Source organism: Plecotus auritus, assembly GCF_963455305.1.
Source record: "Plecotus auritus genome assembly, chromosome: 15".
Lineage (NCBI taxonomy): Eukaryota > Metazoa > Chordata > Mammalia > Chiroptera > Vespertilionidae > Plecotus > Plecotus auritus.
The window spans coordinates 8341048-8354432 of NC_137781.1; the positions used below are offsets into that span (position 1 = coordinate 8341048).

At 51.1% G+C, this 13385-nt stretch overlaps 1 protein-coding gene across 3 annotated transcripts in view; it reads left to right on the top strand.

The window, feature by feature from the left end:
• Positions 1–12499, top strand: part of MCTP2 (multiple C2 and transmembrane domain containing 2) — a gene marked incomplete at its 5' end in the record, with an annotated part of 124303 nt that extends 111804 nt beyond the window's left edge. For 2 of the 3 annotated variants that reach the window (XM_080651716.1, XM_080651717.1), the window contains 4 exons: positions 1629–1738; positions 4251–4360; positions 8525–8622; positions 11006–12492. In XM_080651716.1, coding sequence (XP_080507842.1) covers positions 1629–1738; positions 4251–4360; positions 8525–8622; positions 11006–11074 — 387 coding nt within the window. In that variant the 3' untranslated portion in view covers positions 11075–12492. Of the gene's footprint in view, positions 1–1628; positions 1739–4250; positions 4361–8524; positions 8623–11005 lie in introns of all 3 variants that reach the window. The other variant, XM_080651715.1, reaches the window with a different exon arrangement.
• Positions 12500–13385: the final 886 nt, after the last annotated feature.

Below are 13385 nucleotides of genomic sequence, written 5' to 3' on the forward strand. Positions count from 1 at the left end.
ACGGCGGCGCCTCCTGGGGAATCGGGGAGCAGACGCAGATGTAACGTTGTGTTTGCTAAACGGTGTTACCGCCACATTCCCTGGTTCCATCGGAAACGTGTAAATAAAGCCAGCATGGAGCAGATAGAACTGCCACCTAAGCTCAGGCAGCACAGGGCAACATGAGTAGGCTTGTCCTGGAAGTTCATTGCTCTTGAAACTTAAATCAACCCCAGGACTGTTTTGACTAGACCAGAAGTTGCTTATTCGGCCTTTTGTCCCTTTGCATCCTTTGTTATGTTTTCTTTATCTATTTTATTGATTTCAGAGAGCGGGGGAGAGAAACATCCATGATGAGAGAGAATCATTGATGGGCTGCCTCCTGCATGCCCCCTACTGGGGATGGAGCCCACTACCCCAGGCATGTGCCCTGACCGGGAATCAAACCGGGACCTCCTGGTTCATAGGTCGAGGCTCAACCACTGAGCCACGCCGGCCCGGCTCTTTGCATTCTTGAAGGGGTGGGCTTATGTGTGTGAAGTGCCTAGAGCAGCTGTGGGCAAACTTTTTGACTCGAGGGCCACAGTGGGTTCTTAAACTGGACCGGAGGGCCGGAACAAAAGCATGGATGGAGTGTTTGTGTGAACTAATATAAATTCAAAGTAAAGGAGCGGAGGGGAGAACAGGAGAACCCTCCACTCTTTGGGCTCCACGGGCCGGATAGAACAGCCGAATGGGCCGGATCTGGCCCGCGGGCTGTAGTTTGACAATGGCTGGCCTAGAGTGTACCAAGTTCTGATGTGATGTTTACTTTTCCAAAGACTCCCTATGATCTCCCTATTCTCGATAACAAATTTGCAACTCAGAAAGGGGTCAGGAACTTGCCTCGATCGCAGAGCGAGGATACGACAAGACCAGCGTTCATCAATAAAAAAAAACATATATTTTTAAATGCAGCAGTGTTTGACTAAGAAGCCACAGTGCTAGGAAACCATAGTGTCTACATTCCGTGTTGTTACCTGCCGGAAACATGTCTGAAGCCCTGTGATAGGGGTGGGGTGGGCGAGGGTGAGCTGGCAGATAGCCAAAAGAGGAAACCAGGATCAGCCAAATGGAATCGCGGAGTGCCCTGGCAGACGCATCCGCCTCCGCAGGGAGATGAAGGCCTTAGCGCCATGGGGCTTCCGTTCATCGTGGAATCATGGGAAGCTTCCTCACCGAGAGTGATTGCATCGAATGAATGGGCAGGACATGTTGTGAAGTCAGTCAATACTTATGGCCCGGCTGGTGTGGCTCAGGGGTTGAGCATCGACCTATGAACCAGGAGCTCACGGTTTGATTCCCAGTCAGGGCACATTCCCGGGTTGCGGGCTTGATCCCAAGTGTGGGGGACATGCAGGAGGCAGCGATCAATGGTTCTCTCTCATCATTGATGTTTCTATCTCTCTCCCTCCCTCTCCCTTCCCCTCTGACATCAATAATAAAAAATATATAGGTAAATAAATCAATATTTATGTTGCGAGAAATGTGGCATCTCTTAGAGTCACTCTGTGGATGATAACCATGCCATCATATAGCACGGTACACTCCTTTCTAGACTGGAACAATAACGGGAGCTAACAGTCCAATCTTGCTTCCACATTTCTTAGGAATCCGAGAAAAAGGGCATCATCGAGAGAATCTACATGGTACAGGATATCGTTTCCACGGTTCAGAACATCTTGGAGGAGGTCGCTTCCTTTGGAGAAAGAATTAAAAAGTAAGTCCTACCTCTGTATCGCGGCGTTTGAATTAGAGCTGCCATCCACAAGGGCGAGTGCGGGTGGAGAGCGTGAGGTCAGAAGATGCAGAACCCCTAAACTGAAGCCATGGTGATAGGCAAGCCCTGTTCATAACTCTGGCTGATTTGCTCTTTGGACTTGTCACTCTCACAGTTGGGCAACGCCTCAGAACCGGGGTGACCAGATGGCCCAGCACAACTACGAATAGTGTCCCGCTCACTCTCAAAAAGACCCTAGATTGGGTGATAAACTACATTTAAAAAAAATAGATATCATATCTACACTAGTAAAAGTAAGATGCACATTGACTGTACCTTCACGATGCCCACCAACCAATCAGGGATGAGTATGCAAATTAACCCAACAAAGATGGCAGGTTAATTTGCATACACAGGCACAGAGCAAACCAGTGGCAGGGGCGGGACACTTGCATCATCGCCATGGCGACGATACAGGCGTTCTGCACCGCTCTGGGCCTCTGGGCAGTGTGGGAAGGCGGAAAGGTGGCTCCAGCCGGAGCGAAGGCGGTGCCAGCAGCCAGGGGAAGGAAGGCCCATTCTTGCACGAATCTTCATGCATCAGGCCTCTAGTTCACAAATAAAAAGGGACGCAGATAGGTTTTAAAGGAGTCTTTTTTTGTCTGAACTACATGATGTTAGGGGAGAGATCGGACCAGCCCAGAAAGAGATGTACGAGAGAAACAGACAGAGGGCAATTCTGCCGCCTCCGCAAATTGTCAGCTTCTCGGAGAATGGGAAGAGACAGGCAGCTGGGCAGAGAACCCTTGATTGGGGGCTTCAGTAGGTGCAAACCATTGCACCAAGGCTCAGAGCCCAAGACGGTGTTAGGTACAGGGACATGTAGGTGAGTTAGCATGTCTGTGCCATAGGCCATGGTCCCGGCATGCGTGGAGGTGAGGCAGATCACTCAGGGACTTGAGTGGCTTGCAAAAGTCAATGGAAAAAAATATTGAGCCCTGGCTAGTGTTCTCAGTGGGTAGAGCGTCAGCCTGCAGATGGAAGGGTCCCAGGTTCGATTCTAGTCAAGGGCACATGCTCGGGTTGTGGTCTCCCCCCCAGTTAGGGGGCGTGCAGGAGGCAGCCGGTCCATGATTCTCTCTCATGATTGATGTTTCTATCTCTTCCTCCCTCTCCCTTCCTCTCTAAAATCAATAAAAGTGTATTTTAAAAAGAAATTGAGTGAGGATGAGAGGCTGTGGAGTGGGGGCAAGCCCGAGGAAGGAAGGCGATGTCTTTGGTGAAAGTGTCCCCGTGCCGGAACGTCTCTCATAGACAAACGTGGCTGTTGTGTGGTTGATAATGATCACGGAAATGTGTCTGACGGGAGAAGAGGGCAGAGTGATTGAAACGGGCCCCCCTCTCCCCCGTGCTTCTGAGGGCCGGCTGTCCCCGCACAGCTGTGGTGGCCACGTCTAGGACATATTTTCAGCCATGAACAGGGCACTGTTTTGCCCAGCTGCCACACAGGAAGGCTCGGCTCCTATTAATTTCTCTGGCCATTCATGAGCGCAGTGACCTTCATGTCCCTGCTCGGCACTCCGGGGGGCTGTCCTGTGTAACTCTGTTGGAATTCCACTGTAATTCAGTGCTGAGGACCGCGGAAAACTTTCCCCCAACTATTGGCAACCAGCAAGTGAAAAAAAGACTTACATAAAACCCCGAGAGCGAGGCTCCCCCAGTGGGAGTGCATTTACCGTACACAAAATGGTCTGTATTTTCTTTTTTAAATATATTTTTACTAGAGGCCCGATGCACGAAATTTGTGCATGGGTAAGGTCCCGAGGCCTGGCCGGCGATCAGGGCTGATCATCGGGGCAACCAGTGGGGTGATGGGGAGGAGGACCCCGTACTGGCACCCTCCTTGGCTGGCCTGGGGCCTGCAGGCTGGGGGAAGCTCCTGCATTGAACATCTGCCCCCTGTGGTCAGTGCGCATCATAGCGACCGGTCATTCTTCCATTTGGTCAATTTGCATATTAGGCTTTTATTATATAGGATTGATTTCAGAGGGGAAGGGAAAAGGAGAGAGAGAGAAAAAAAAAACATCAATGATGAGAGAGAATCATGGATCAGCTGCCTCCTGCACGCCCCACACTGGGGATGGAGCCCACAACCCGGGCATGTACCCTGACTGGGAATTGAACTGTGACTTCCTGGTTCATAGATCAACCTTCATCCACTGAGTCACGCCGGCCGGACAGTATTGCCGTCTTTAATCACGTTTGAGAGTCAAGCCTTCTCTTTGGAACGGTCGGGTCCAGGAAGCTCAGTGGCCGTTGGTCTGCTGACCTTCTCCTGAAGAATGTTTTTCCGGTGCCCAGTCGTTCCGGCCGACTTTTATCTCCAGGTTTTCAAAGAAACGTTCCCAATAGGCCATTTCCACTTGTATAGCTAAGAAGCAAACATGAGCAAATGAATCGATGGAGCTGGTCCAGCCGCAGAGAAAGTGACCTGTCTGTGGTTTGCCTGCAGCACGTTTAACTGGACGGTCCCGTTCCTTTCCTTCCTGGCCTGTTTGATTCTGGCGGTCGCCACCATCACGTTGTACTTCATCCCCCTTCGGTACATCGTTTTAATCTGGGGTAAGTTGGGCACCGTCCTTTTGCTAGCCGTCCATTCCAGGTAAGTACCAGTTACTCATTTTTTTAAACATATATATTTTGATTGCTTTCAGCGAGGAAGGGAAAGGGAGAGAGAGAGAAACATCAGTGATGAGAGAGAATCGTTGTTGGGTGCCTCCTGCAGGCCCCCTGCCGGAGTCCGAGCCCGCAACCCAGGCCTGTGCCCTTGACCGGAATCAAACCTGGGACCCTTCAGTCCGCAGGCCGACGCTCTATCCCCTGAGCCACACCGGCCGGGGCCAGTTCTTCCTTTCTAAAGTGTGACTATGAACTTTCAAAGTGCTCCTCCTGGCAATGAAACACGAGCTTGCAGAAAGCGTATGGGCGACCAGGAATCTGGGACCTCCCTGCAAAGGCCCAACTGCCTGAACGATCTGCATCGCTCCTTAAAGGCCTGTTGCATAACTGTGATCAGATAAAATCGGGATCGTGCGTGCGATTTCCCTTCGGTCTTCGCAGCCATAAATCCCCTTGAAGAATATATTGCTGCGGTCCATAGCCTTCCTTGTGCACCGTTCTTCGAACAGGGAGCGAACACCTTCCCCTTGCCCTCCGTAGTATGTGAAAGGAGTCAGGTTGCTCCTGACACGCCATCTCTCCTCGAGGAAAAATAACCCAACCCAATCCAATACTTAAACCCAGAAGCAGTGGGGGGAGGGAGGGGTAAGGGAGGGTCCCTCGGTGATGACCTAACCAGCGCCAGAAAGGAGAGGAAGCTATAATTTACCGGAGGAAATGGTGCACCCGTATACCGCTTAGCGGCTTTTTAAAAAGCGGAAACAAAAACGGCAAACTGGAAGTCAGTGGCGTGACTTGGTTTACTACCCCAGCCAGCAGTCGGACAAAATACGAGCAGCGTGGTGAACGTTGGCGATGGTCGCTGGCTGGGCTGTGGGTTGACACAGGCGGGTGCATTGCAGGAAATTAAGTGGGAGACGCCACCCGCCTTTCCCCACAGGTGTCTGTGTCAGGCCTGGGTTTCCATTCCTTGGCTCCTATGCCTGCTGTAGCGTTCTCAGCCGTCGTCACTATTAGGACCCTCTGATATTAAGATGCTCAGACAGGCCCGGCCGGCGTGGCTCAGTGGTTGAGCGTTGACCTATGAACCAGGAGGTCACGGTTCGATTCCCAGTCAGGGCACATGCCCGGGTTGCAGGCTTGATCTCCAGTCGAGGGCATGCAGGAGGCAGCCGATCCAAGATTCTCTCTCATCACTGATGTTTCTATCTCTCTCTCCCTCTCCCTTCCTCTCTGACATCAATCTAAATGTATTTAAAGGAGAAAAAAAAAAAAAGATGATCAAGGCGTGGATGATCCCCTGTTGACACATCGTCTCACACAGTGGATATTATGGTATAATTACGGCCATTGGAGCCTGTGACACCTTTAAAAAATAAGGCGAGGCCCAGCTGGCATGGCTCAGGGGTTGAGCATCAGCCTATGAACCAGGAGGTCAGGGTTCGATTCCCAGTCAGGGCACATGTCCAGGTTGCAGGCTCGATCCCCAGTCAGGGGCGTGCAGGAGGCAGCCGATCCATGATTCTCTCTCATCACGGATGTTTCTCTCTCTCTCTCCCTCTCCCTTCCTCTCTGAAATCAATAAAAAAATATATATATATATATATATATATATACATATATATATATATGTTTTTAAAAAGGCGTGCTTTTGAAGCTTATAACTTCTGAGTGAGTGCCTTATAACTTTTCACTCTAGCTAAGTTTTTCATCGACTGTCTCCGTGCATTGTGGGCTACTCCTACCCTCTCTGGTGCATTAGAGCTGCTGTGCAGGTTTATAATCTTCTCAGGAACTAAGAATGTGGTGTTTTGATCGGCTGGGCTATTATCCCTGCCTGGCTGTTCATTGTACAGACTCCAGATGTGCACACTATATATAATTAACAATAGGAGATATATCCTTTCTCCGTGCGTCTTTGTCTGCCTGCGTCGCTGTGCCTTCTCTGTTTCCTTCTGCCAAAGAGCCCGCGCTACAATTAATGCCTGTAGAAGAACACAGCGAGTGTATTTTAGTTTAAAGGAACGCAGGGAGCAGGGGCGGGGGGGGGGAGTTTGAGCTAGAAACATAAAGCTTGCTGTGGGGGTAGAGGGGAGAAAGACAGTGCAGCTCTGACTTGGGAGAAAAGGGATTGTTTGCAAGAAGGCTTCTTCATCAGCCCAACCACCCCGCTTCTATTTACCCGTGAACAATGGCCTGGCCGCCATTTGCAAAGCAGAGGCACACCTGACCCCCCGTAAGGAAATGCCTGGAGGTTGGCATCGTGTCAGGTACAGGGCCGTCCAGGAAGTCCCCCCCCCTTAGATGAAAGTAAAGTCATGGTTAATGAAATTAGAGAAACATCCAACCGTGTATGTGTTAGGGATCATTAAACAGTTTATTTATTTATTTATTTTTTAAATATATTTTATTGATTTTTTACAGAGAGGAAGGAAGAGGGATAGAGAATTAGAAACATCGATGAGAGAGAAACATTGATCAGCTGCCTCCTGCACGCCCCCTACTGGGGATGTGCCCGCAACCCAGGTACATGCCCTTGACCGGAATCGAACCCGGGACCCTTCAGTCCGCAGGCCGACGCTCTATCCACTGAGCCAAACCGGTCAGGGCTCATTAAACAGTTTAAATGTGCCCGGCCCGTGTTTCTCAGTGGTGAGCGCCAGGAAGGCACGGTTCAGTTCTCAGTCAGGGCACATGCCCGGGTTGCAGGTTCGATCCCCAGTGTGGGGCGTGCAGGAGGCAGCCAATCAAATGATTCTCTCTCATCATTGATGTTTCTCTCTCTTTCTCTCTCCCTCTCCCTTCCTTTTTCAAATCAATAAAAACAAACAGAAACAAAAAAAGACAATGAAATGTTACCTGGGCTGGGGAATAGGAGCCAGGCAAGGTATACACCTCCGAGGAGAATTCACTCAGCGTCGCTGACATTAACAAGGCCTCCCGCTGTGACCCTTGTGACACAAGCTCTCCGTGGCCAAACTTCAGGCCACCTTAATTTTTCACCCTCTGCAACTCAGCGTGAGGAAAGGGCTGACATTTGCTGGAAAGAATATAGTTCGTGAGTAGTGGATACAGGCGAGGAGCAGCGTGGGAGAGAAAAGGGGGTGAGCGGAGCCCCCCGCTGAAGAGGAGACCAGGGACAGAGCCCCCTTCCAGCCGTCATGGTCCCCGGCGGAGATGAGCACAGACTCCATTGCCTGGACCAGTGGTCGGCAAACTCCTTAGTCAACAGAGCCAAACAGCAACAGGACAACGATGGAAATCTCTTTGGAGAGCCACATTTTTTAAACTTAAACTTCTTCTAACGCCACTTCTTCAACATAGACTCGCCCAGGCCGTGGTATTTTGTGGAAGAGCCACACTCAAGGGGCCAAAGAGCCACATGTGGCTCGCGAGCCGCGGTTTGCCGACCACTGGCCTAGACCAGCCCCTACCCCGCCCCCCGGGCTGCCGTCCGTAAATTAAGTTAGCGAACCCTAGGAAGATAATTTTCCAATAATAACTTTTCACAGTTCCCTGCCGCCTCGAAGTACAGTCAACATGTCGAGTTCTGTTCTGCAGGGAGAGAGGCGAAACCTGTGAAAATGAGTTGGAGGAGGGGGAAAGATAGATTTCTGCAGCTTCTTTTTAACAACACCAACCCCCACCCCCCCACACACACAAAAAAAAAAACCACAACACAGCTCGGGCCTTGGTCCACGGCCCCCAAGCTGTGACTTGTTTGGGCTAATGAAGGTCTGTGTCCACCCGGGACACGTGTTTCCCTGGCATCGGAGGCTGTTAATCAGTGTCGCCCCAAAATGCCAAGGACCTCCCCGGTTTTCCTGGGTGTCTCTGCCGCCTGCTGCTGGGATTGTAATGGGGTTTTCACAGCCCAGGGAGGCAGAGCCCCTCGGCCCCGCCATCCCCCCTTCCTTCCTGCAAGAAAAGGCATTTGTGAATGATTCCACCTGACAGCCGCGTGGGCATGGCTGGGGGGCCGGTAATGGTTTTCACACTAATTTCTTACTTGTGAATGCCCCTCCTCCCCCAGTCGCGCGAGTTGTAAAGACAGACGGACGGACGGACAGACAGACGAGATCTCCCTGTGTTTCTTCTGTTTTTCAGGCATCAATAAATTTACCAAGAAGTTCCGAAATCCCTATGCCATCGACAATAACGAGCTCCTAGACTTCCTCTCCAGGGTACCGTCTGATGTTCAGAAGGTACGTAATTGCACCTACGGGTCACCACCAATGGGAGCCCCCCTCCCCAGCCCTTCCCCCCACTACAGGGGAGTGTGGCCAGCCCCGGAGCCCGAGGCTGTGCCAGCGTGTGAGTGACTGAGATAACGCATCAGAAAAAGCCTTCCAGGGGCCTGGCTTGCAGGGAGGCGGCCAGGAAACCTTTGTCCCAAAAGCACGAGATGATGGGGGGAAATTATCCTGAAAAAGAGCGACTTAGGAACGGTCTGGAACTCACAGGGCGCCGCTCGCAGGCAGTGGTGTTGGTCCCTGCTGGGATCGCTTGCCTCCCCCCAAAAAGGATAATGTGGGCTCGGAGCGAGGGCGAGTGGGAGGTCCGGAAGGGACGGCGGGCGTTTTACGGGGCGCAGGGCATGGGAGGGTTATTCTCTTTATTCGTGTTGGCTTTGATGATCTCCTCGGCCTCCCTGGTATCTCGTCCCCTCTAAAGATTTAGGGCTGCCGAGGGCAAAGCCCCCACTTCCTCGAATGCGCCTAAGAGGCAGAGGCAGCGGGAAACGGTTTGAGATCAATCAGAAGTATTATTCACAGGGGATGGCCGCTTAGTCCAGTGGCATCCGTTTCTGTGGAGACAGAGAGATTAACCAGGGCAACAATACGAGCGAGTCCCCTCAAGTGGCCCGATCTGGGCCCCCCCCCCCCCCCATCAGGCTGCTGTAAGTCCAGGGGGCGGGCAGCAGTCTCTGTGATGGAGAATTAGGGATCATAGAATCGGTAGATGGGAGGCCGCGGTGTGAAATGGCGTCCCGGTGACCAGAGACACAGTGTGTGATCATCTGAGAGAATCCCAAACCAGGTATCGGTTTTCGACTCTGGGCCGCTGGGACATAACGGTGCTTGGAACGTTGGGTGGCTTTTAGGATTGTAGGGCTGCGAAGCCCTAGAATTTCTTTCCCCTTCATTCCAAATTCTAGAGATTAAAATAGACTCCGTGATGTTCTGTCCCTTCAGCGTTCATTTTGATATAGTTCTCTGTTAAAATGTATTCTACAGCCCAGCCTGGTGTGGCTCAGCCGTGGAGCGTCAGCCCAGGCACCGAAAGGTCCCAGGTTCGATTCCCGGTCAGGGCACATGCCCAGGTTGTGGGTTCGATTCCCAGTCCGGGGTGTGCAGGAGGCAGTTGGTCAATGATTCTCTCTCATCACTGATGTTTTTCTATCTCTCTCCCTCTCCCTTCCTCTCTGTAAAAAATCAATAAAAAAAAAAAGTCACCTGGCCCTTGCTTGTTCTGCATTGAAGATCCCAGGTCTGTCATCCCCTGTCCCCCAGGCACCCGCACAAAGCACTGTGAGGAAATCGAGCCTTACTCGTATTTCCTGCATCTGCTCTTGACCAACTGCAGCTCAGCCTATGTGATGGGTCCCGATGCCCTTGGAGAGTTCGGTGCAAATGCTCCAAGTGGTGAGCACAGGTGGTCTGCCATGCCTCCCTTTACATAAAGCCTTTCCGCCGTCAGCCTGGGCGAGCTCACACGAAAGCAGTGGGGTTGCAGCGTACGGGCGCTGAGTGGCAGTGGGAGGCTTGCCCGCAGCCTTGGAGAATGCCAGTTGCCAGTGAGCCTGGTCAGGGGTTGTCGGTGCACACAGCAGCCCTCGGAGCGCTCAGCCAATTGGCGTTGGCAGGCGTACACAGAAACACAGCAAAAGACCATCCCCGGAAGATAGAGTTCATCAGGAAGATCCTCGGTGTATCGCCAAGAGCACTTTCTAATAACACAACAGACAGTTGGCCACTGGGGACTCCCCCCCCCCCAACCCCCTCCCACCCCCGTTCATAGTTATCACAGATGTTTTAACCATTCCATTGGAAATGAAATTCATTTTTAAGAGAAATCTATAGAAGTCTGGCGCCAGTATCCATTTCAACATTATTCCCCTCTCTGGCAGAATAAATGGCATATCATTTGCGGAGATTTCTCCCCGCCCCCCCCCCCAAGATTTTAGATATTTTTAAATGAATAACTCTTAATAAGTTGCTGTATCATATACTAAGACAGACATTCCCAAGGGGCTATTATGAAGCTTGCTTATGGTGCAAAAGGGTCGTACACACACATACAACTGAGACCCCCCAGCAGTGCCCGGGGCAGGGAGAAGAACCCCACGCATCTCATTAGAGGAAAAAAAAAAATCTGCTTTTAATAAATTTTGGTTTCCAGAAATGATGCATGACTCCTCCAATCCTTCCTGTAATTAATCCCCCCATGTTCCTGTGTTTAGAAAATGATTCATTACCTTTGAACCTTCCTTCCTTTGCCTCGGCGGGTCCCCGGGGAGCCATTAACACGCGGTGTGGCGAGGTAGGGTTACCGAACCTCCAGCGTCACGTCTGTGTGTTTTCACAGGTGCAGTACGCGGAGCTGCGGCCCTGCAGCAGCCAGAGCCCCCTTCGCAAGAAGCGCAGTGCGCCCTAGGACACAGGCCCCGGACCGGGTATGGGCGATCGGACCCCTAGGGCCCTCTCGGTGGCACCGCAGTCCGGACACATGTGTTGTGTGGTGCCCTGTCTGTCATCTCCCCACTTCTTCAAGCGCACAGATGCACACGGGAACACGCACACGCGTGGATGTCCTAGTGGTGCAGCGGGCCGGCCCAGCAGAAGGAGGCGATCCGGAGACTACAAGACTTACCTCCCTTCTCAGAGAGGAGAGAACAGCCAGGGACCCCTTGCGTTCGAGAGGGACTTTGAACTTGTGCCCACACCGCCAGCGGCCGGTTCTCCTGAAGATTCCCTTATTTCCACGCCCCATCTTATCAACAGATTTTTCAATAATGACCAGGATTAGCCCCGATCGTTGGGGGACCGTTCAGCCGTGACTCCTGAAGATCTGTATGTCAGATCCCACTCAAGTCCTCCTGCGTCTGGCCCGTTGCTGGTAATGGGTGCCAGGAGGGTCCACAGCAGGCGTCCTCAAACGACGGCCCGCGGGCCACATGCGGCCCAACGAAAACATTTATCCGGCCCGCCGGGTGCCACTGCCTGTCCTGCTTAGCAGCCGACGCGTCCCGGGCCCTCAGTGCGCATAGGAATTTGTTCATAGTTGTTTTTTTTTAAAACTATAGTCCGGCCCTTCAACAGTCTGAGGGACAGTGACCTGGCCCCCTGTTTAAAAAGTTTGAGGACCCCTGGTCCAAAGGGAACACACCTTCCAAAAGTGAAGGGTTCCTGGAAGTATCTGGGTGTCTTACAGCACCATTTCTTCGGTTGTACTTTGTGCTTCTTTCCAAACTGAAATGTCCAGGTGACGGCTTCAGGAAGGGGGCGGGAACGAATGAATGAATGAATGAATGAACGAACTCAGAGTAGTTAGGTCAGGCCGGGAACCCAGCGATGAACACGTGTGGCTGCTTATGGGTGGCCATCATCACCTCGTTTGCCCGCATTTTTGAGCAGAAAGTGGAAATATTTTAGCAGCCCCGGTTGATCTTTCGTTCCTCGTATGGGTACAATAAGCGATCCTTAATAAAAACGTGTCTCTCAGCCCTTTCCCTAGAAAAGTACCACTTTCTTCAAGCGTGTCCGATCCCTGCAGGCCCCGCCATTTCACAGGAGCCCACCCCCGAGTGAAAATTCCAATTTTGTGCGTATAGAGGGTGTGAAAATTTCTTTGCAAGGGACATGTAAGTTGTAAAGACTGTATTTTGTCGACGCATACTTTGTATGCGCTGTTATGTATATGTATATGTAATATATGTATTGTAAAGGAAATTCGAGGGGAAAAGATCTGATTTGATAGTGAGTTTTACTATGCTGTTCCCCCCCCCCCTCCCTCTCTGGGTTGTAATTTAATAATCTTCAAACAAAATGTTTATGAAACATGCCAAAGATTCTAAACCTTATCAGCCCCCCTGTGTCTGTTTCTCTTCGTATTCTGTCTTCCTGGGTTTGCTTTCGGCCGAGCCAGATTTCTGCATGATTTGATTTACTTCAAGTTAATGACGCTGTCTGGAAAGGGGGCCTGCCGAAATTATAAAAGCTCCAGTAAATCTCTTCGTTGTACATACAATAGCTACCAAGAACGTCTTTTGTGAAACCAGTTACTCGGTCTTCTGGGTAAACAATGCCTCATTGTCTCACTCCCAACTATCATCTCGTGAATCGCTGTCTATCATTGTGTAAGGGCCCAAGTCAGGCATCTTTAAACAGACATGTGAGATCGGATCAGTCATTGGCGGCAAAACAACCCGTATTTATTTCAACGCAGAACCGATGCTTTATTGTTGTGCTCTTTCTATAGAATTTCAAAATGAAATAACACTGCCTGACAAGAAGGCATCGTCAGCTAGACCTGCGTCTTCTGCAGCCCCCGACTGAAATTCTCAGCGCCCAGTGTAGGCCACAGTTGGCCCCTTGGGACGCTGGACCGAATCAACCCTTAATAAAGTGCCTGTGGAAAACAGTTGTTAATTGATCAAGTAGACACCGGACACAAAAAGGGATTGTGTGTTGTAAGTGCAATGTGGAAGGTTTCTATAAGTCACCAGGAATTTGTACGGGGCCGGCCTATGAACCAGGAGGTCAGGGTTCAATTCCCAGCCAGGGCACGTGCCCAGGTGGCGGGCTCCAGTCCCCAGTGTGGGGTGTGCAGGAGGCAGCCGATCCATGATTCTCTCTCATCATGGATGTTTCTATCTCTCCCTCTCCCTCTCTTTGAAATCGATAAAAACATTAAAAAAACAACAACAGGAAAGAGAACCAATGAAAATAAACACTTAAAATTGTGT